Consider the following 24,207-nt stretch of genomic DNA (forward strand, 5'->3'; position numbering starts at 1 on the left):
GTTCTTAATTTAATCAGAATACCATGTGTATTATATACCAACACCATGAATATTTTGTTTAAGGCCAACGTAAGCAACAAGGAATTGTATAACGTAATATATCGGCGAATTTATAGCCAAGTAGGTAATAAGAATCGTGTAATAAAGTGCTGTAACTGGATTTTACTCGCGAGTTGATAACAACGCAGTGATAGCCTAGTGGTTTTAAATTCAACTCAATCGTGGATCCGAGGTTCGATTCCCAGGCAGTTTAATTTTCTAAATTGTGTACGCAATAGAAACTATTTATTATTTGTTTTCACCAAATCTGCACGCCTGAGAGATTTTAAATAAAAAAGTCCTCACCGGCCTATAAAATCTCTATCCGCACTAGGAAAGCAGGATTGACTATAGCCTAAATCCCTCTGTGCCCACACCGAAAGGTCAATGCCCAGCTATGGGATAGTCATCGGCTGAAAACAACGAATACATAACAATGCGAGTTCCGTCGATATTTTGTGTTTCGGTTAATGCTGTACAAACCAACAATAGAATTGATTCGGTAATAATGAGCTAATGAATGACAAGATGACTTCAGTCCGAACAATAATGGCGTGGGTTATTTGGAGTATACAAAACAAAACAATTGAGTAAACATTATGGGTGTAGTACATTTATTAAGGGAGGGAGGTCCAAAAGCAGCTGCAGAGTTGACAGTTGAAAAAAGAAAAGACGCTGTCTAAACGCTTTCTACGCTCACAGCCCCCCGCTAGGATTCCTTATGTTATATTTACCATGGACACATACATAGACGAATAGACAAACACCCAGATTCAGAACAGAAAAAATCTAAATTCATCAATTAGATATGCATCTGGCCGGGGATCGAACTCGGAACGCTCTGCGTGTCATACCGGTATGGTAACCGAGCCGCCACGCGGATCGAAGAAGGTCACCTAATGTCTCGTATTTTTTCACAAAATTTTCCTTTCGTGGGGATCGGAATGAATAATCTCTGAAAAATTTCACCAAATAATTTTGTTGCCAGTTTGAAGATTTTTTTATTTATTTATTTCAAACAACAAGGTCCATATTACATATACCTTACAGACTAACATACATACTAATATATACTTATAACTAAATCACGTATATGCGGCGACGTGAGACGCGAGTCTGGTGACTTCCGGGGGATATTTGCTTTTCTGGTCTACCATAGGGGGAGGCGAGGGTTCGAACCCCTAACCCTCTCGCTCTTGTAAACGCTCATGATAAACATTGTAAATACTTCCGCACGGAAAAACTATTTGCACTGTCAGCGCTGTATTTTCACGGTCGCAAGTGCTTATGAGTTGATACAATGTATAAGATTGTTTGTTCCGTCTATCTTTCTTCATCATATTTAATAATATTATGAATCCATTATCCATTATCGTTGCACTGCTAGTAGCAGGTCTTTTTATCGTTTCTACCCAGACCAATGCCGGAAAATGACAGAAGATTGCTTAAAAATTATATAGTCTAGGTAGGTACTTTGTTGCCAATTTGTAAATATTAATTTAATTCTATAGTAAAATCTGCATAATATGAAACATTAATAATATGATTGCCAAAATTCATCTACGAGTAATAGGTACCGCTCTGCAAGTTAGTTTTTTACGCGCGACCATTGATAGAGATTTTACATATCATTGCGCGCAACTCAAATAAAAGGTCATTAGACAGAAAGCGCTTATTACGTTACACATTCTTATATTAACAAATTTGCGTAGGGATATTTTTTCTAGGCTGCAAAATATTTGCATTGTATGCATAGGTACCGTTTAAAATTAAATGTCGATCCCAAGTCTACACTAATCAACCAAGCTGGCCTCTAGCTACATATATGCTGGTTTCTTTTCATTGTTTTCCACCTAACTTTCTTTAATACGGATCACAACTCACAAGTAGGTGTTCCTTAAATTATTAAGTCATTAACGGATCATTCAAGTTATTCCAACTTACACACTAAAGAGGATGATTGATTCGCTTTTTCATGACATGAGTACCGAGAGCTTTGGATGGTAATAAGGTAAGCAATTTGTTAATTAATTTTTTTAACTAAGTAGGCTCTAATTAGCTTGTTTATGTATTCTTAAGGAAGGCGAAAATCTTTGCTTACTTTCACTAAAAAGGGAGACTGAGATCAAAAATGATCACATTGAAAGTGGTAGAACCCTTTATGGTTCGACTCCGGCGGCACCACCGCCACACCTATTTCTACCTAATAACAGCAGTGTTAGGCGCTGCTGTGTTCCGTTTTGAAGGGTGTGGTAAGGGAGACAGACTTTTCCGAGGCGTTTCAGCTTAGTCCTCAGGGGTAGCGGCGCATCTGTGTAGGAATATCTAATCCTATCTGGGTTGATTACAGATGTCAATGGGCGGCAGTAGCCACTTACCATCAGGTGGACTGCATGCCCGTCTGCTACTCTTATTTTATAAAAAAAAAGAAAACATTATGTTTACATAATACTTACAGTACAGTATGACCTACAGTCACACCACCGAACAATGCTCACCCTACCTCAAACGATGTAACATTGTTAACGAGATGCTGGTGTCGGTAATAGGGAATGCACTCGACGCGAGAGGTAAAGCAGAAAATTGACGTAGTGGCAATTTATCAATAACGACAGTATGAAGTGTTCCGGTCGGTGGCGTGCGACACTTTTCGGGCATCAGCGCGTCCGCCCAGCAATGTGGTGTCACGCAAACGATACTAGTAAACAACTTAGCGGGATTCCAGAGTTTGATTGCGGTCACGTCATTGGCATAAAAAGGGTTTCGAATTATTGTCGCATTACTGGACATGGGCTTCATCATCTCAGAGAGAGGGGCTACCGCACCTACAACACACACATATATACTGCGCTGTAGGTACAGACTACCTACCTACAGCTTTGACTATGTGCGAATTGGTGGACTTTACGCAGTTTTAAAAAATAAGTTTATTTTTTAATTTTTTTGCGATGTTTTCCTTCCTTTTCTTCACCGTTATAGAAAGTGTTGATTAATTTGTAAAACGCAAGCAATTTATAAGTCGGAAAAATCAAAAGTGTGTCCCTGAAATCAACCCTCTGACCCCCGACTGATAGCCCCGGTTTCAACCATCAGGCTATCACTACTTCAATACAGTTGTGCTGTTAGCTTTTGGACTTAATGAAATGGTATTAAACATAATTATACTCATAAGGTCTCATATACAATTTCAAGTTCGTAATAAAATGAATAAGAAATTATTATCATGTTAAATAAATCATTACTACCGTTAATGATAGTGACTGCATAACAACAGGAGTCTTATCTGAAGTCGATGACAGCGCTGCTGTCTCAGGAATTAACTTCATAGATGCCGTAGAACACGCCAATTTCTCAGATCTATCAAACAAGGGCAATGGGGTAGGTAATGCCACAGAGCAACAACCAGTCTATGCAAAACAAAACACAACCGTTACACAACAACTACTGGCCTCGAAATCTTAATTTACATCCGTGCTTCTTCTTCTTTTCTTTCCAAGCTTTATAACCATAATCGCAGGTCCCTACAATTCCGATCTAATAAATTGAATCTTCCGTCGTACGTCACCATTATTCTTATGTGCCGTAACTGCCTTTGTTTTCCAATTAGGGCCTGTTGTCGTTGGCCCAATTACACGTAACTTTTAGAGGTACTGGCTACCTGACATGCGGAGTAGATGCCAGTAGTAAAATGCAATTGCGATACGCAGGATGTTCGAATTATCTAACGATTTAAATGAAATATTGTTACGTCTGTCCGAGTCTACGTGTTATTGTCCAGCAATCGCCGTAACATGACTATGATGAAAAAATGATATTAGACGCTGTTTCTATCTGTTAAATACATTTTCGATGAAAGTGATATGAATGTTTTTAGAATTACTAGATGTATACAGAAGAAAACCGTTAGGAAAATATCATAAAACCTTTATCATAAGCCTACCCGAATTTACTTCAAATAGAATTTTTAAGTGTTAGGTACATATAGATACGTAAAATTTTATTAGATAGAAAACATGTTAAATACCATTATGAATATTTCTAATAGGTTATTTACACATAATATGCCTTCACTGAAAAAGACGAAAGAAATCTAAAGGATTATAGAGTAGCTATGTAAACATATTCATTCTTTATAAATACATTTTTTTTAAAAAAAGCAGTTTAAACCAATATTAGTTTCACCGTTACCTACATTTTATAAATATCCCTTTCATCTAAGAACAATTATTAGCTTTGTGTAACACAATCGCGACTTTTACTAGGACTCATAATTTTTCCCTACGATGTTTTGTTTACATCCAAATATCGCATTCTAATGTGTCTGTGGTGATTATGCATTACTTTATCTGTAGGTTATTCATATTTCGCTCTTTTTCCACGTATTTCAAAAACATAATATTATGTTTGCAATGCAGGTACTTCGACGCGTGTTAGATTAAAATGTTTTATTAGCGTCTACTAACACGAAACATTGATAGCTTATCAAAACTTACTTTAAGGTTGAACTTACGAGTGCATAATTATTTGTCCAGCGCGAGTGGTGAGTGCAGTCGCTTCTGCTGTATTCTTGAAAGCGTTGCGAAGGCTTTCTCATACCTCGGAGAAATGTTCGTACACAATATTTTCGGGCACAATTCAAGCAAAGCTAAGTTGAGTGCAGTTTTGTTAGCTTATAAGTAAACTGTATTAGCGTTTTCGGTGAACGTGCGTCGCGCGATCCTTTCGAACACTGGTGGTGCAGGGCAGTGCGCTGCGTAGATGCTGACAAATAGCGCGGGATTACGTCCTGCTGACCATTCAACAAACTACATCATCCGACGAAATTGACAGCACTCGCTATGATTCATGATGCTGACATACTTACGATGTCTGTAATGCCGAAATGTGTACGGATTATGCTGAAATTAATTTATTCAGTTATAGGCGATGGGTGTATTTGTTACATATATTAAAAGGGTTTACATACCAATCATATTTTAGTCAAAATCTATTGTATACCTATGTACACATTTAAATAATCACATATTATATATTAATATACTTATTTCTAAACGTAGCAATATGTTAACTGTCCTACATACTTTAAAGAAATACGTTTTCTTGGCTACGTAGTCTCCACGTAGCCAACAAAAAATAACTAGGTAGGTAGGTATATAGGTTTAAGACTAATTTCTCAAAGTTTGAATATTAATAATAATAGCTTAAATTGTCTTTAAGAGTGTGTCTGTAGGTACCTGAACACGAATTATATTTAATTTTTGTAATAACAAATTCTGTCTGTATAGATCTAATTTGGTACTTTCAGGTAAATTCATGTACCTAAGTATAATATTTCGTAACTAAGCCAACTTAGCTTGGTATTTTCTTAACAATATTATCTTTTAATGTCAAGTATGGCGGGTATGCAACGTACAGTCATAAAGTACCAGTACATGATCGTAAGTAAGGAAACTTGACGCGGCGACGCATTATTTGCGGGCAATCACATACTTCCGTTCACACACAATATACACAATTACTTCTCTGATTCACGACACGCACATTTTTTGCTTTTTATAACAGCGTCTGTGACCAGATCAACGTAGTTATGATATTAATTATTAATAATAGCCTGTTTACCGAGTGTATTTAAATAATTATATATATTATCCAATAGGTACTTATTCGAGTACATAACATTTTTCATGGATTTTACTTTAGTGTACTTATTCGAGATTATTGACCCCAGTGGTCGAAAAATGTTATGATTTACGAATGGTTAAACTTTTTCATGCTAATTTGCTAGTAAGAACATGAAAATATGTATTATTATACCTACCTACATCTGTAATCTTTGAAGCACTTTTTAATTGGATCGAAGTACTTCTGTTTTAATGTCAGCAGTTAATTAAATTAATTAACCCTATATCCTTACTTATATCTCGTTCAAGGAGAGTTTAACTTGTAACATCGATCAATCAAAAAATTTAATGGTAAGTTAATGGTAATTAGGTAATTTTATTAAATACAATATCTTCGTATTCGTGTTGTATTAAGAATTGCGTTTAAACACGATAAGCAATATTGATACTATGAATAAATTCTTATATTTTCTGTTTTAGGTACTGTTATAGAAATGCTGTATTTTCTGGTCACTTACAAGAAGAATATTTTTAACCTGCTAAGTAGTTACGCAATATTGATACTGTGAATAAATTCTTATATTTTCTGTTTAGATACTATTATAGAAATGCTGTATTTACTGGTTACTTACAAGAATATTTTGGAAGCAAGTTTGTGTAACCTGAAGTAGTTACACTATCCAGTCAAACAGATTCAGGAAGCTTTGTACCCTAATACGTCAATGCCATCATGCGTTACGACGCATCGCAAAACTGTTTACTTCTAAGTCTAGGTGTAAGTGGAGCATGGTAGTGCGTGCGCTGGCTGGCGTATGCGGGCGGACGCCGAGCAATCTTCTCATTGCGGGTGACCCCAAGCGCACCGCCGGGGCCAGACGACGCCGCCCAGGAGAAATCGTAAACTTAAATTGATATTTAAGGTCAATGTTAATCCAGATTATTGATCGACGGCCAACCGACCGACGTGTACCGTTGCTTTGTCATGTCAAAATATATCTAGACCAAACAACTTTTGCGACCCACTGACAACATTTATAGGTAGCTCGTTAGGTACCACGCAAGTGAAATGTTTGTGTTATTATTTTCATTCAATCTATTCGAACATCGGTGCGCATAAATTGCTTCTTCTCAGAGTTGATTTAGGAATATTAAAGCATAAAAGTGAATCACAATAAAAATATTTGCTCCTTAGTTAATTACCATCATATTCTTTTGTTTCTTTACAGCTAATTTATACGTCTAGAATAAACGAATGTTGAAATATTACAAATTTTCGTCTACCTACAAAGAAATATGACCAAGTTAGGAATACTATTGTTTTAAATCTGTGCCGTCAGGTAAAAAATAATCGGTACTTGTCTATTTCGTTGAAATCTACTAAATACCAGTATTTAGTTAATTCGTTTTGCGTGCTTTAACTATGGCTAGTAGGCCAAATTTAAGTTATGGTCCTTCGAGCCGGACTTAATAAATTGATGTGCAATTCTTTAGAATGTATAAATGATGACTAAATTAAAGAGAGATAAGGATGACCTAAAAAAATAAATACGAAATTTATAGCTTGTCTTAAGGTGGGTACAGACTGCTGTAACGTAACATGCAATGTAACACACAGTGAACGAATTTACCGTCCACATTGTCGTAATGTGTCAGACAATGCAACAGAATTCTCATAGTGTAGACGCCTCGCGCGCACGAACCAAGCATTTCAAAGCGTGCGCTGGCAGCGCACGCTTTGAAATGCTTGGTTTTTTGTCGGTTTTTTCAGATATCAACAATGTATTTCGCTAATATTTGGTCGTCACGACCTTTTTTCTTTTCGGTGTACTCGACACACTGAGGTATGTTCGCCGCGAGCATGCTGGAAACAGATGCGAGTGGGTACATGCTTAGTTCGTGGGCGCACTGCGTCCACGCCTCTTAACATGCTCCTTTCAAGTTACAACTGTACCTTACTTTAAAATCATACATACTTTTAATAGTACATGTGTAGTACAACTAAAACAACTGTGACGACTTTCAGTCACTCTACAATAGATGGCCCGACTAGCATTTCTGAATCACGCTATCGAAGTTTTCTAACCGTATTGTGTATGTAATATACTCAAGCTCCTTATTTCCACGTGATCTCCAGACGTGATCTCCTAGCATTTACGTCAGTACAGAGGAGTGCCCAAAAAGATAATCGACGGGGACATCACGTTTCATTTATTTTGCAAATAAAACAAGAATTAAATTTCATTTTAATTTAATATTAAAACATGAGTTACAACAAATGGCATCTTAAACAAAATTTCTAAATACAAATAGTAAAGCTGCTCAATATTATTAAATCATCAACAGATTCTCCAAAAAATAGTTTAAATTTTCATTTACCTGAACCTCTGCATTGTTCCATGCTATATAAATTAGTTCATTTATTAATACATTACTTTGTGAAGCACTATTTTCTTTAACATCTGTGGATTTAACATTTTTAACTATTATATTATCTACGTATATATTTAATTAACTAATCAAAAATCTTATTTATTGGTACAACAGTAAAGATTCAAGTAAATGAAATGATCTTCATATTTTTGAACGCCAATTCCCAAAAACGCAAAATGTAATTTTGATCCCAAAATTTTTATCATTCATACAATATGTTTCGGATAATAAATATTAATCAACATCAAACATTATAATCACACAAAAGCTGGAATTATCTATATCTAAGAATATTACTTTATTGACTATTGGAATCTATTACTTTTATTAAGTACAAGTACGAGTGGAGTTACAGAGGAAAACGGTTGCATCAGGTGGAAAGTGTACGTCTGTGTAATTACTTGGCTAGCTAAATATATTTAATGTGCATACAGTTTGTGCAAGCATACAAAACGTATAATAAATCGAACAGTGAGGATAAAATACTTAAATCTCTTGATTTATTATACTTTACAACATTCAACAATATTACCTATGAATTGTCTAATACCTTACTACTTCGACGTAACAAAATCTGTCACTCTGTAGATGCCTTTTCGGTTAATAATTAATTAATTTAAACAAACAATCATAATCGTAGAGTATAAAGATTTGACGAGCGGCATTTCGGTGGACTTTTGTACTAGATTTTGGGATCAATATTCTTAATCTATTTCATCTCCATGCCAACGCATTTCCTTTTAAATAGCATTACACTTGTAAAAGCATAATAGCAAAAGTATAAAAAAAAACTTATAATATAAGTGTTAAATAAGGACTTTATACCAAACTGATTAAGAAATAGTCAAAAACTAACAGTATTGTACAAATAAATTAGAAACAAAAACAATTTGTTCTCCGTGATCACAATACCGAAGGGTAGGCGGCACCGCCTGCGTGCATATAGAGATAGCAGAGAAACATTACGGCTGCTTCAACCCAACGTTAACCAATATATTATTATTTTTATTTTAAATAAAACAATCAACCTCCTTACCGTTTAATATTTACAACTTACACGCGCTAAACACATAAAAAATATAGAGAGATTTTAGTACATGATATAAGGCATGATCGCAGTGCATTCATTCTACTCACTGTAGTTGTGTTTCACTGACCAGATGAAATAACTAACTATATCGGAAGATAGTTATAACTAAAGCAATAATTATTATTATTATATTAACAACCTCCAAACAACTTGACCGCTCTAACCTTTATTAAATCTTTTCAACACTCAACATCAGTTCGCACCAGTGGTCGTTATATAGTAATTAATTATTCTAACATTTTTATTTTATTGTTATAATATAACAATATTTAACCTATATAAAAAATATAACTATAACTTAAACGATACTTCGCTGTCATATAACCAGCGTAAGTACGAAAAATCTAAAAAATTACTTGAGATTTCTATCGTATAAGACAAAAAATAGATTAAAGATTTCGACCTATAACTTATTTAATAAATTAAAAAATGGTCACAAATGTATGAGCGAAAGCAACATATAATAAGTTTATAATACAAAAGAAAGTAAATAATATACTTAATACTTTACTTTATACAAAAATATTAAATTTACCATATTGTATGATATTAAAAATATGTACAAAACCTGCGCGAGATTCATTACCATGATCGATTCCTTCATACGTCTGGCCGTCGGGCCGACAATCTTTATTGTCCAACAAATCCTAAGGAATGTATGTATTTCAAAATCCATCCTATACATTTTGCAATCAATTGCAGTACTCATTCTAGATCATGTGTATATGGGTATAATCTAAATGTAATCGGTCTCATTTTCATATTGTATGTTGGAAGCTACGGCATGATGTTTTCAGGGAAAGTGTTCTTGGAGTGAGATATAGAGTAGTGGCGGATCCAGGATTTTCTTTTGACTTTGCTTGACCTAGCTGAAGGTGTTCATATAAGGAGTAAAACTTATTTTTCTCCTTATATGAAGACAGTCCTTATAAGCAATCTTTGAAGTCCGAAGTTCGGTGAAAAAAGGCGTATTTCTGATATTTTACCGCACCCTAGAAGTCACGGATGAATGATTTGCGAGGCGCTTGATCCTAGGCCCACTAGTCCAGTGAATCAACAGATTGAAAGACTGATCATAGATCATGGATCGCGATTGACATTGGCGCATCCTTCAACAGTTGTGGCGTCTAGATAGCTGAAAATCCTTTGACGGAATGATCGGAAAATCGGGATGACGGGGTTTCAGAAGTCAAACAGAAACTCGATGAATTATTTTCACTGACAGTGATTAGTTGGAAGGTTCCACGGCGTGGGGAATACTACCCAGGTAGGCCGAGCAGAACTTCTAAGGCAAATGGTGTGTTGATGTTCGCGGGACTTATACATTTGTTTTATATTATTCACTGTTCCCACTTCACCTAAAAATAACAATAATCAATTCCTGTATATTGGCACTATACAAAATTTACTTGTTCCAATATTTATTGACAGTATTAGTTGCGGCAAATGCTAAAGACCGCTACATTTTAATTTATTTTCATCAGATATTACAATGATTTATGTAATCACAAAGATCTTGTGTAGTTTAGAAACCGTACATTTACTTGATTTCGGCTAATAGAGACGCGGAAAATATACTCATTATAATTACTAAACTATGTTATAGTTTTTACACTGCGTCGAGCTCGCGTTCGACAAAATAACACATCACGATAGACTTGAAAGGACATCTTACATTTTTGTATGTGATCGACATACTTACATACATACATAAAAGCCCGCCATTTTGAAAAAAATAACATATTTTGGTGGTCAGCGATGAAACATGGTATAATTGCTGGGTTTCGATATTAAACAATTAAACTTAACCAATATTAATTTTTTAAAGTTTAAAATTTGACAATTGTTGTGTAGAAATGTTGTTAAACTTTTTAACTTTAGGAAGAAATCGGCTACGATCGATTATGAATAATGAATCCAAGCCTACCGATTAGTACACGTTTTATCACTGGCCCGATTATTTAATATATTTTTTTCAAAATGTCAGACCTTACATAGATACGGCAACAAAGTTCGACGTCCTTTCAAGTAGCGTTACCACGGGCGCCGGTAGAGGGCGCTAAGATACGTAAAGTTAGATGCCCTTTCGAGTAGTTACAAAGGCGCCGGTAGAGGGCGCGGTGGCCTCGCGGCGGCGGCGGCGGCTAGCGGGCCAGCAGACAGGTGGCGCACGCGCGCTGGGGTCAGGAGGCGCGCGGCCGCGGCCGCCGCTGCGCGCGCGCCGCGCCCGCTGCAACCATACCATGAGGTTAGACACTGACATTGATTTAGTCCGCGAGGTCTAAGCTGAGCATTGCATTTGTGTGAGTGCACATGGATTTAAACCGGTTTATACTGCTTTTTGGCGATCGTGCTTCTTCCTCACTTTTGTACTGATAGCAGAATTGTTTAATTTTTTATATTTTGTTTTTATGTTTGATTTTTTATTAAAATGGCGAATAATTTAAAATGTCAAAAATGTTTATTTTTTGTTGAAATGTAATTTAAAATAACACAAATATTTTTTAATTAACTAAAAATGACATGTTAATACTTAGTACAATTCATGAAATTGAAACTTATAAAAAATGTGAAAACTTAAAATAAAAAAATAAACTTAGTAGTAGTTAAATCCACCATTTTTCTGCATTGAACAATTTTCAAATCACAGACTTAGCTCTCATTCTATCCAGACTTTCGCGTGAAATTTCACGATAAGTTCTTATTAAAAAAATGTACGATGTTACAAAATGTTAGGTTTAAATACTACAAAGTTTATTTAATTAATTTCATTGCATATTGTAGAAACATTCTATTTACTATATTTTTTTAAACAAGAATACCTCTTCAACTTATGTACCTAACTAAAAATGATAAAATTTATTTTTGAAAGTTTTTTATCTGACTCTACTTTTGTATTCACTCACACTAATGCAAAGGTCAGCCATAGATTAGTAAAGATTACTCACTCCTAACAAGAAAATGTACTTAGTTTTGAGAATTGAAATAGTTGCGTAAAAAAGTTTTGCCACGTCTCCGTGCTAAAATTTCCCTAAAATATTTGAAATAATTATTTATTTATTATGTAAATTCATGTAAATTACGCAGTATTAGTTATTTATTCGTAAATTTTCTCTAAAAATGTTTTTATTTGTCAATAATTCAAAAAAAGAACTTACGATAATAAGCCATTTGTGGCTTCATTCAATTTCAAGGCGGCGAAGTATCCTTACTAATCTATGAGGTCAGCCTAGACCTCGCGAACTATACAATGAGACGAGTAAGTAAACTCCCCGCCAAACTTTTAGTCTGCTCTGAAGTTGTTGCGCGCAGATGTAGTCAGAGAGCCAATGTGGTCAAATACAACTACAAGCATCTATGCTGTAGCAACAATAAGGGCACACTAACGCAGCTATGTAGTACTATGTACCCGTGGGCGAGAACTGGTAGCGGACAGGTGCCTGGAGGGGCCCCCGCGCTGTCTTCGTTCCGCTATATCTACAATTTGCTATTCGACGCGACTCGTTTCTATATTCAGAGCGAACTAGCAGTTTGGCGCGGACTATAACAGGAACATGGTTTAGTGACCAAATTATGTCAGATGTTTTCGAACTACCCCTAAAGCAAAATATTGAATATTTTTTTATTAATAACAGACTTAATGTAGACATCAACACCGAAATTATATAATTCCTACCTGCAGCGGGCGGTACGGCACATACAGCGACCGCAGCGGGACGTGTGACATTCGGTGCGGGGCGGGACGTAGCGCGCACGACTGGCCGAGCTAATGGATCGGACTATAAGTAACATCATCCGTACCTGCAGCGGGCAGAGCGGCACGCACAGCGGCCGGGGGAGGACGTATAGCGGCCGCGGCGGGACGTGCGGCATTCGGTGCGGGGCGGGACGTGGCGCGCGCGGTCGTCCGCGCCAGGAGGTACGAGGCGTCGAGCGGCGCGCGGTTACCACCTAGCGATAGCAGCCGCCGCGCGATCTTGTTCACGCGCTCCTTTTGCTGTTCACGACGCGCCGACGGCGATAGATTCTGTGAATACATTTAATATGCACAATTACCTTAAAGACTTATATATAATACATTATGTATTTTCTATGAACTTAGCTATAATGAATGTCATATGAAAGTCTAACACGCTAAGAAGCCCCTTTGCGTGTTAAACGTTTAGCCTTTCCAGAAACAATATTTTCTCCATTATAACCTTCAGACCAAATCTTAAGTATTTTTTTATGATAAATACACCTATTTTTCACCAACCCTTGTTATGAGAAGATAGTAGATACCGGTTCTCTTCCAGTTTTATGCATAAAATAAATAATAGGTACGAATGACGTGAACTAATGTACGTAAACTTTAATGTTTAACAGAAAAAATATGACACCTACAAATCATAAATAAAACAAATGTTTTTCTTTAATCTCTTCTTTTCTTTCTTATACTAATATGCTGAGACATTTTGTATTACCTTTGTATTGGTGGGTACCGCCACAGCAACTGGCTTCTTCTTAGTATCGGGAGTATTCTTTACTGTCTTGTCTGGCGGAGCGAAGTTCTTGCCAGCTCTGCCTTTAAGGTATTCTGGTAGCACCTCATGCGGCTGTACAATATATGAGATAAATGATGAGATTAACACAAGTAGAGGATTACTAAGATATTATGAATGTTCATTAAATTTTTTGAACAAGTCCTAGTGTTTTTTGAACAAGTCCTCCAAGCGCGATGCCTCAATCGGCCTCTTCCCTGGGGGAGCAGTTTACGCTCCTCCCACACACCTAGTGTTTACAACGGTATGGGGCCACACACACCGTCGTCCTTCCCGGGGTACTTGTTGGACGGTTCGAGCTCCTACTCTTGTTGCCCGCAACCCCAGAAGCCCCCTTTTAGTTGCCTCATACGACAGGCAGGGGATACCGTAGCCCTATTCTAGTTCCGAGACTACAGGGACAATCTCCGATCAACCTACCCCACTCTACAAGGGTGGGGATTGCGTGATCGCAGTGGAGTGCTTGTAGAGTGAGATTCTGATTACATACCGCATAAGTCCTGGTGATCTTGAGCCGTGCGGGGAAGTGGTGGAAGGCGTAGGGCTTGGTGCAGATGGGGTACTTGGGGCGCGACACGCGCGTGAACAGCCGCGCCGTGCGGTCCACGCGCAGCTCGCAGATGTACACGTGCTGCTCCGTCGCGCCCACGGGACGACCCTGCACATACGAAGTATAGCAATTAAACTAATTATATTCAAGCTCATAATGATTCATTCTCTCAGGTGTTTAAACAAAACATCAATGAACAATTAAAAACTATGTAAAAATTGCTATAGGAATGCGTACAAACACGACCATGATAGGACACCATAGCGCTGATGAAGTATCTTATCAAGCGCGGCATTTCTTTTTAACAAGATTCACTTATTTTGCTATACGGCTCTAATCGCTCATTAATAATGAATTTAAATAGAAAATCATGAAAAAAAATAACAACGTTTTTATTTATTTAGGACGAGAAATAAATACAAGTCTCTTCTGAAATGATTCCCTTGTTACCTCACTGTAACAGTGATAACTAAGCAAACAGACACGGTATCAATGGTACTGTTAAAAAGAGTTCACCATCGCCAATATACATTTCAACACCTACATTACACCCGAAATTATTTTAATGACCAGTATAAAGAAGTACATACCTTGCAGTAAGTATTGAGGTCCATGACCCAACATTGTGACATAACTAGTTCGATGGGCACTGCTTCGTACAGCGGTACTCTCATCACTTCATTCGGGAAGAATCTGAAACAAAATACATTGTAGCATGAAAATACTTTTTTAGACTTCCAGCTGCTCTGAAGTAGAATAATTTTACTCAAGATCAATAAATTTAATTCAAAAATGAATAATATATATTGGACGAAAGTCTATTTGTTTTGCTGTTATGCTATCACTATCACAAGAAATAAAACAATTAAACATTTATGAAAATGTGGAATGTTAGTTGTTTTTAACATAATTTTTTTCACCAGGCATACATGATACTATTCATCTAAAAATCACACTAAAGAAAACTCCATATAACTTAATTACCAATACAATATTCATACACATTAACAGTACACATATTACTCACTTCCTAGTGGGCTCGTGGAAAGTCTCGTGAGGTCGTAAGTAGTGGTGTCCGTACACGTATCTCTCCTGCGTGTCCTTGTGTTTCCACAGACGCTCCACACGGAATATGTCCAACTCGGAAACCGGTATCTCTCCGATAGTCTGGTAAGTGTGTTTTCGCACCTCACCCTCCTGTAAACATAACATAATTAAAAAAATGTAAAAACTATCAACATACATTTAGTACTTATCAGGGTTTTTTTCCCTGTTTTTAATTTATTTGGATTATACTGAGATTAGTATGTATGAGTTATGTTCATTTCAATTAATATTAAATGAAACCTAAAGAGTTTCTTCCAATTTTGAAGTAGCATACGAAGATGCAATCCACTTAATAAGAAGTAGTTGCTACCATATATGGAAACTTGTAACCAACCCTAAATAGAACAGAGGCTCTATCTGAAGACGAACACGGATGCGTTGAAAGTCCTAAAGACTAAAATAAATAAAAAATAATATATACTAAGGCAATATTTAAGCCAACCGACATCCATACCCTGCCACCGCAATACGTGAACTATTTTGCAGTAGAAATCCTCCCAGTTCGGTCCTCCCTGGTCGAAACATAATGGTTTTATCACCTTTTAATTTTTATTCATTAATTTGTCATCATCTAACCTTATTCTGCGTCGCCGTGTCTTCTTTCTCTTTCCCCTTGATATTCTTGAGTTTCTTCCTATCAACCCGCTTGGTCTTCGGCGACTCAGCTTTATCGCCATTCTTCTGGCTGACGTCGGGATTTTTGTCGTCGATGGGTATGTCGCGCAACACGTACACTGTGTCACCCTGACGCACTTGTAAGTCTCCGCGCATTAGCGATAGGTAGAACTGGTGGCCTTCTTCCGTGTAGTCGTCTAAGGGTATTTCGCGATCAACCTGTTTATCAACCAAATAAATATCATAAGCATGAACTAAATCCATTATGATATAAAAATCACAACTAATCGATACCGATCAGGTGTACACTATAGTGTACCATCGTAAAAAATCGTCAACTAGAACACCAGTATGACAATGTGCACTTACAAGGTGGAATACAGTGATGCCATTGGCGCTTAACCATGACCGATAGTACAATTGTTAGGTAAATGTATGTCTGGTATGTGTGTTTATGTATGTGTGTACGTAAAATATACGTTCATATGTGCACGCCTACGCTCGTGCGCACGTTTGTGTCTACTCGTCTCTTATCATGTCATGTGTAGGAGATACGCTCCGTGTGCGTGTGTGCGTGTGCGCGTATGTGTGTGTGCATGTGCGCGCGCGCGCTTGGCTGCCTGTGTACGTCTGTACGTATTTATCTGTACTCGTGTATGTGGGTGCGCGCGCATGTGTGTGTGTCAGTACCGTGGCGTCGGCGGCGCAGTGGTGGCAGTAGTGGTTATCGGCGGTGTCCGCGACGCGCATGCAGCGCGCGTGCTGCCACACGCCGCAGCGCGCCGCGCCGCACTGCACCATCAACCCTTCCTCCACGTGCAACCCGCATATGCACATTATCACCTCCTCTGTTACAAACAATAATAATACAACCATAAATTTTAATTGGACCTAAAGTGAAAAAATGTCTTTTGAAAGAAATAATTATATTAATCTTAGATTACATGGTGGTTTTACTACATATAAACCAGTACATAAAGGCAATCTGTCGCGCACGTTTAAGGCATATTCCTGCATACATCCTATCGTTTCATACGCACAGGACTCATAAAGCGATTGCACAGAGTTAAATCACGCGTGCGTATAAACCTAAACACGCCGAACAGAAAAGCCGCCTTAAGAGTACTTAATCAAAATCGCAATCTCAATAAAAAAAAAAATATTTTTTTCAAATCTCATACGGTTATAAACTAATATTCAATAAAAACAAGAGTTACTTACCGGCCTTAACTTTTTGCACGAACCCAGGCGGTAATGACTCGTTAGAGCCTAGGATTTTGGTGAGCAAATCCACAACATCCGCCTTCGCAGCATTATACGCCTAGAAATATTTTTTATATTTATCTAAATGGGACATCACGTCAACATAATAAATCAAATATTGATCAATCCATTATTTCAAGGATTAGAATCGCTACTTTTAAAAAATCTGCCTTAAAAATATTTATATCACGGCGTGCGTAAATTGACGTTTTACGCACGCTTCGCGTGCGCAAAACCCCCATTTCCGACCCCGTAATATAAAATTTTATACAACACGCGGACGAAAAATGTTTTTCTGACTCGTGTGATTGCAGTCCTCGCCTGCGGCTCGGCCTGCAAACTCACACTTGTCAGAAAAAAAATTTTCGTCCTCGTATTGTAATGTACTATTCTTTACATACAAAAAGTGACGCAAGGGACAAAAAATAAATTTACAGAAAACTAAACTTCGAGAAGACTATACAACTGTTCTATGTATTCTTTCTCATTCTTTTTGGGCTAAATCCTATTGATACGTGAGTTTGTCTTTTTACTTTTGTATCATTGCATTCACCTCAACCAATACCATATATTCCCGTATTCATCTCAAAAATCAATTCCATAATTTTCTCACCTTCTTCAGTTGCACAGCAGCGATCCCCAAGTTGGACAACCGTCCGTGCTCCCTGATAATATTCGAGAATAGGGCATTAAAGTCTGTGTCGAATAACGCCACGCTGTCGTAGCGGCCCGCGTCGATGTTCGCCTCGAGAGCGGTCAGGTCGGAGGGACAAGACGACTCCTTGTTGCGGTCCGCCTTGAGCTTGAGTAGCGGCGTGCTTACTAGGTTGTCCTCGTCATCTGTACGATTAGACATAGAAGAAAATACTTAGATTTTTTTAAATATGTATATGCATAGAAGAAACAATAAGCTTTAAGTTTTAAACAAATATGGTAAAATGTCGCAGTTTACGTTTGCTTTTTCATAGTTCTATTCCGATCCATTCGCCTGGAGCAATATTGCCATAGAAATATAAGTTACCATCTATTACTATGCATTAATTTATGCTGAGATTTTTAAAATTAATACTAAACTACTTTTTAATTAAGAAATAAGCTGTATATCACCAAACAGAAAATTACAATATTTAAAAAACAGAAGCATATATTTCCAATAATGAAATTTATAGTTTTTACCAAACATCAATTGATAACATATAGTCTTAACTCAGAGCACATAACAAGATGTTTAAAAAAATCAGTACTGTCATTTAGAATACTTAACACGGAGTGTCAGAAAAGACAAACTTAACGTATTTATTTTAAAATTATCTTTTTTATATTTAAAATCAGAAAAAATGCGCATATTTCTCACCTTTAACCGCAACAACGACGTTATAAACCGCCTTGAACACCTTCGCCAAGCGTTCCTTTATTGTTTGAGTGGGATCGTCTTCTAGCTTGAGGAGTTCCTTCGAACCCTCCTCCTTGGACGCTCGGATGGCCTGCAGCCTCTTGAGGAACACTTCCGGGTTCATGGTGTCGGGTAATGCCAAAGGATTGACGTTTATAGTGGCGGGGGCGGGCGGGGGTTGTAGGGCAGGCGCTGAGGGCGGGGCGGGCGCGGAGGGCGGCGACGGCGGCGACAGGGGGATGTTTAAACGTTCTCTTGTTCGCCGCACCTGGCATTTACATACGAAACATTATATTAGCTGTTTGTAGCTATAGTATTAAAAATGTCAAATATTGCAAACAAAACAACGCACTCGTGACATCGTTGTTTGTTAACAAAGTTGTTGTTAACTTTTAAGTGACATGTGACAAGATTTTTAAGATACAACCATATGTTTTTTATATGTTCAAGAAATAAGAATGAAACAATCATTATAAGATGAACGGAGACTCTATATGAAAGTTATGCTATTTGCTACATTTAATAGTTGGCAAAAATTTAATAGTTTGCAAAAATATTATGCACCTGATTGCACGTAAACATAATTGTTTGATACTAAAATTTAAAAAAAAATCCTTATGTAAACCAATATTAACTTACGTTCTCTAAATTCCTGAACAGGAAGCAATGCCTCTCCTTGACCAAGTTCCTCTCCTTGGCAGTGAGCGGCTTCACTTGCGGCTCCTGCCACAGTTTGTTCAGATGTTGCTGATACTTCAGTATAGTCATGTTCTTGTCTTCGCACGCGGTGATGCTCGGCTGTTCGGACTTCTTGTTGCACTTAACCGCCTTCCTCGGTCGACCGACACGGGGCTGATTGCCGTTGGAGCCTTGTGACTGGTTCGACGCGTTAGATGGTGTTCGCGATTGAGTCTTCACCGGCAGTTTCGTGATACGCTGCGATTTACCACCGATCACGCCGCGGCAATCTTCAGAGTCGCATTTGCAAGGCTAATACAACATAAGTACGTTAAAAATGACATACCGAATAAAATATAAAATCATTCAAGTTTCAAGATCAATGTTAGCGTTTAGATCCAGTAAATTGCACTTACTTGACCAACTGCTGGATTGAAAAGGGAGAAATTGTAGTCGTAAGTCAATTCCTCGCCTGGTTCTATATCTCGCAGTGCAAATAGCGCCATTCTGAATGTACCTGTAAAAACATTATCTTGAATTAAAATCTACCTTAGGTTGATTAGTAGGTATTATACCCAGATACATAAATACAGGTCAATAGTTAATAAAAGTGTGATAAAAAAAATTATTGGTACGTACATATAAAGGAATGAAGTGGATAACTTCATTCCTTTATATGTACGTTTAGTACTTTATCCTATGGAAAACTTCGTCTGCTCACATAAAGTGTATATTTTATACTTTATTTTTCTATTAGAGACACAACATTTAATACAGACAATAACAACAATAACTTTCACATAGACAAAACAAGTCAGCAAAGTTTCCAGTAATATGTGATAGATAATAGTTTAAAGATGTATTTACAGTTTACAGTTTTTGGAGTAGATATGTAGGTTAAGTAAGTATATAAGTCAAAGTGTATGCAACCCTCACCGTTGGACGTCCACTTCTGCATCTCGCAGTTGGGCCGGCAGGAGTGGTTGACGAAGCGGCCGTCGCCGCCCATGCGGTGGCCGTCGATGACCAGCCCGCCGTCCAGGTGCAGGCAGTAGTGGTGTGTGTCGCGCGCGTAGCGGGTCGCCATACGCTCCTGTATACAAAAACACATTTTTAAATATTATATCTTTATATATATAGTGAAATAGGGCTATTATTTAAATAATTTGTACGACACATTCCATACATCCTTTTTATGCAAATTCACTCTGAAGTGGAAATAAAAAGGGATTTTTTATTGAACTCTAGCAAACTGACCTCCATAACGTAAAGTTTAAGAGTACTACTACAGCGTATTGTCATTTTAAGAAAGTGTTGCGATGTTAGGTATAAGATAATGCACAAAAATAGGATCAAAATAGGACATTCCCTCAGGAGCATTTTATATTTTGCCTGAAATCGGTATGTAGAAATAAAAACACAAAAACTTGAATTCATCTCAAAAACAAATCACTATCGGCTAGGGTACTTAATGACAAAACCTGTTGCAAATGAGCTCTACTTTTCCCCCTCCAAGGGAATGTATCGAATTTCCAGTAACCCTGTATATTTCTTATGTGCGTGTGTATGTCACTGAACTCCTCCTAAACGACTGGACTGATTTTGATGAAACTTGTTGTGTGTGTTCAAGGGGACTTGAGAATGGTTTAGATTCACAATTTAGTCCGTGGGAATAGGTTTTTTTTTAATTAATTTATAATTCGTAAGTAGTTATAGAATTTGATCAATTGATGATCTTTAGCAAAGTTGTTGTACAAGAGCCCACGAGGGCTTGGGAGTTGGTAAGACCAATTTTCGACAGATGGCACCACTGTCATACCAATGGAGGTACAATTTTTCCGTTTTATGTATGTCATAATTTCTTTAAAATGCGGGCGAAGCCGCAGGCACCAGCACCACTAGTATGATAAGTAGACGCCGAATGGGCCAGAACTCACGAAACGTCTTTTATGCCACTAGACGCATAAAATGAAAGTTATGCAATGTTTTACCTACCGAATGTATCTTGTATGGTTTGCTGCTGCTACATTATTGTAAGTTATCATAACAGAGCAGTAATACTACATATATTTTGTATTGATCAGTGAAGCTTATTAAAATTTATATCCAAATTTGACAATAAGTGCCTACTGAGAATTGTCAAATTTCAATCTTTGGTAGGTAAAAATTAAATAGATTCATTATTTATACCACACGTAAACAAGTAGCCCAACATTACATGGAAAGAAATTAGGCTGTTGATTTAACGGCTTATAAAGCTAATCGTCTGCAACATGACATTCAGCTAACACTAACAAACAAAATTTAGAAAATCCGATATACTATGCTTCATACCTTCATTGCCTGATACCTTACCTTAAACTCCTTATCAGAAACGACCTCTCCCACGTATTCCAATATGAAGTCACCAGATTTGATCTCATGTTTCGTCCGAACGCCCCAGCCTTTGTTCTCAGTCATAAACTTTTCTAGCCCAGAAGCCCATTCGTGGCGTTGGATACGCTGATTCTTGCATTTGTCTCTGCAAAAATTTGCAATATTCTGTCTTACAAAAATACAGGCATATCAATGGCATCCAGCACAGACCTTATTTAACATACTAGGTGAAATTTTTTTCAATATTTTAATTTAATTTTGCAGGCTTTCAAATTTTGCTCCTATAAAATTGTATTGATTCTTTAATTTGCCTTGCTTGTATTTTTACCTATCTGTATTTAATTCTATAAAATAATTACTAATAATAATACAAAATATTAATAATTTGTTTCTTTTCATTTATGCTAGTAATGAAAACTTTTTTGCTAAATCAGCAAGATTTATTTAAATTTAATTCCTTAGGGACTTATTTCCCCATTTCCTTTCAACAATTCATTAGTATTTTTGCATGTTGCATGTAGAACAGTACAGTTTTTGAAATTTACTCACCCACAAGGACACAACTGCGGCGAGCACTCAGAGAAAACGAGCCTATTGATACAATCCTCGTTGCAGCCCGATGCGCTCGCGCAGTTGCACGCGACACTCTCGCACTCGTCCGCTGACGGCTTCACGTCGTAATATACATCTGAAATGAAAACGCATTTATCAATTCCATCACTCGATTAACTACCAAAAGAGGAAATCTATACTGTTAAAAAAATCGTTAAGTCACAAACTCGTAATGGATATCTGCGTTTCTATAATAAAGTAACGAAATATCGATAAAAAAGTTAGTGCAAAATCTGAAAGGATTCCATAGCTATCAATGTTTTTCTAATCTAAACCTATGGTTTAATCGCATTCAATACACAATTTATCATCACAATCACACATAATAGGTTGTATTTGTCTGGTCTGACCTTAGTGAGCGAAATATCAAATAAGGAATTAAAATATCTATATCAGAACACAGTTCCGGTGATATACAATAAGAATATCAGTGAAAATACTATCCACAACTAGATGTATATGTAAAAAAATATTTTAGGATTTACAAATATTGCCAATATACAGGGTGAATCTCCATAAAGTGCACATATTGAAACAGGTAAAATAAAACCGCATTTTGTCGACAAAAAAAATTAAAAAAATAATAAAAAAGTTTTTTTTTGGGTTTTACGACCTTTTGAAGTTTTTTTTTGGAATTGTGCACCTAAAGTAAATAAATCGCTATAACTTTTGAACTAAAAGAGTTATCATGTTCAAACAAAAATGACAATGAATGCCAATTATAGGCCGTACTGATCCATGAAAAAAAAATAACAAAAAAGTTTATCTTCCCAGAAAAAAATAGTCAGATTAGTGTGAAGAAAGCAATTTTTTTAGGTTAAATTTCAGTAATCGTGAATTTCCTCAAAATAATCTAGGCTTTTTATTTTATTTTTATTATTTAATGTAATTCTACGTCGTATTAGCTTTCAAACACTAAAAAAAGCATGCCTCTAACTTAAGTATAAAGTTTCCTACGAGCGTTTAAACAAAGGCAGTTCTTAAGGGTGTTGGTAATTAATAACATTTTTAATACAAACTAGTGTTTTTTTTTAATTATTAAAGATTTATTTTATCACTTTAATATCGTCAAAAATAAGAAACAACCATGAATTTACCATTAAAACATATTTTTGATAGTTTCCTTTGTTTATATTTTGGACATCTAATTATGGGTCGGACTATACCAGTTTTATTAGGGCGCACGTGCGTCGCGTCTTTTTTGAAACGTTCCTAGCAAACTTTATACTTGAGTTAGAGGCGTGGTTTTTTTAGTGTTTGAAAGCTAATACGACATAGAATTGCATTAAATAATAATAAAAAAATAAAATGCCTAGATTATTTTGAGGAAATTGATGATTACTGAAAATTTTACCTAAAAAAAGTGCTTTTTTGCACTAATCTGACATTTTTTTCCTGGGAAGATCATTTTTTTTGTTTTTTTTTTTCATGGATCAGTACGGCCTATCATTGGCAATCATTGTTATTTTTGTTTGAACCTGATAACCCTCTTAGTTTAAAAGTTATAGCGATTTATTTACTTCAGGTGCACAATTCCCAAAAAAAAAATCAAAAGGTCGTAAAACCCAAAAAAAAATTTTTTTTAATTTTTAAATATTTTTTTGTCGACAAAATGCGGTTTAATTTTACCTGTTTCAATATGTGCACTTTATGGAGATTCACCCTGTATATGTATGTACTATATACTAACTTGTTCGTATCTTCTTATAATTCCAAGACGGCACAGGTTGATTGTAATGCTGTTGCCACCAGATGTCGTAGGGCAGAGTGAAGTGTTGCAACCGACGACGCACCCAGCGCTCGCAGTACGGCGGCGGCGCCAGTAGCCCGGGCGGGAACTCCGTTTGTGTTACAATGTTCTTCCCTTTGCCGTCTGGTTTTGGACTGGAAAT

At 36.7% G+C, this 24,207-nt stretch overlaps 2 protein-coding genes across 3 annotated transcripts in view; both read right to left on the reverse strand.

Moving 5' to 3' along the window:
* The window catches only part of LOC140749050 (synaptic vesicle glycoprotein 2B), a 57,689-nt gene extending 52,903 nt beyond the window's left edge, over window positions 1–4,786 (reverse strand). Inside the window, exon 1 of the mRNA XM_073082066.1 lies at window positions 4,550–4,786. The gene's annotated coding sequence lies outside the window, so the exon portion shown is untranslated. The remainder of the gene's footprint in view (window positions 1–4,549) is intronic.
* A 6,104-nt stretch (window positions 4,787–10,890) lies between these two features.
* ash1 (histone-lysine N-methyltransferase ash1) overlaps window positions 10,891–24,207 on the reverse strand; it is a 57,680-nt gene continuing 44,363 nt past the window's right edge. The window contains exons 8-24 of one of the 2 annotated variants that reach the window (XM_073082160.1): window positions 24,006–24,199; window positions 22,253–22,391; window positions 21,683–21,848; window positions 20,264–20,420; window positions 19,744–19,844; window positions 19,289–19,639; window positions 18,611–18,917; window positions 17,870–18,096; window positions 17,215–17,314; window positions 16,684–16,841; window positions 15,955–16,212; window positions 15,299–15,468; window positions 14,862–14,964; window positions 14,212–14,379; window positions 13,644–13,775; window positions 12,982–13,207; window positions 10,891–11,410 (exon numbers count right to left, since the gene is read on the reverse strand). In XM_073082160.1, the coding sequence (XP_072938261.1) occupies window positions 11,364–11,410; window positions 12,982–13,207; window positions 13,644–13,775; window positions 14,212–14,379; window positions 14,862–14,964; window positions 15,299–15,468; window positions 15,955–16,212; window positions 16,684–16,841; window positions 17,215–17,314; window positions 17,870–18,096; window positions 18,611–18,917; window positions 19,289–19,639; window positions 19,744–19,844; window positions 20,264–20,420; window positions 21,683–21,848; window positions 22,253–22,391; window positions 24,006–24,199 (3,004 nt within the window). In that variant the 3' untranslated portion in view covers window positions 10,891–11,363. Of the gene's footprint in view, window positions 11,411–12,981; window positions 13,208–13,643; window positions 13,776–14,211; window positions 14,380–14,861; window positions 14,965–15,298; window positions 15,469–15,930; window positions 16,213–16,683; window positions 16,842–17,214; window positions 17,315–17,869; window positions 18,097–18,610; window positions 18,918–19,288; window positions 19,640–19,743; window positions 19,845–20,263; window positions 20,421–21,682; window positions 21,849–22,252; window positions 22,392–24,005; window positions 24,200–24,207 lie in introns of those variants that run through there. The other variant, XM_073082159.1, reaches the window with a different exon arrangement.

Source organism: Epargyreus clarus, unplaced genomic scaffold, assembly GCF_041222505.1.
Source record: "Epargyreus clarus isolate Ecla_fem2 unplaced genomic scaffold, WU_Ecla_fem_2.2 ptg000017l, whole genome shotgun sequence".
Lineage (NCBI taxonomy): Eukaryota > Metazoa > Arthropoda > Insecta > Lepidoptera > Hesperiidae > Epargyreus > Epargyreus clarus.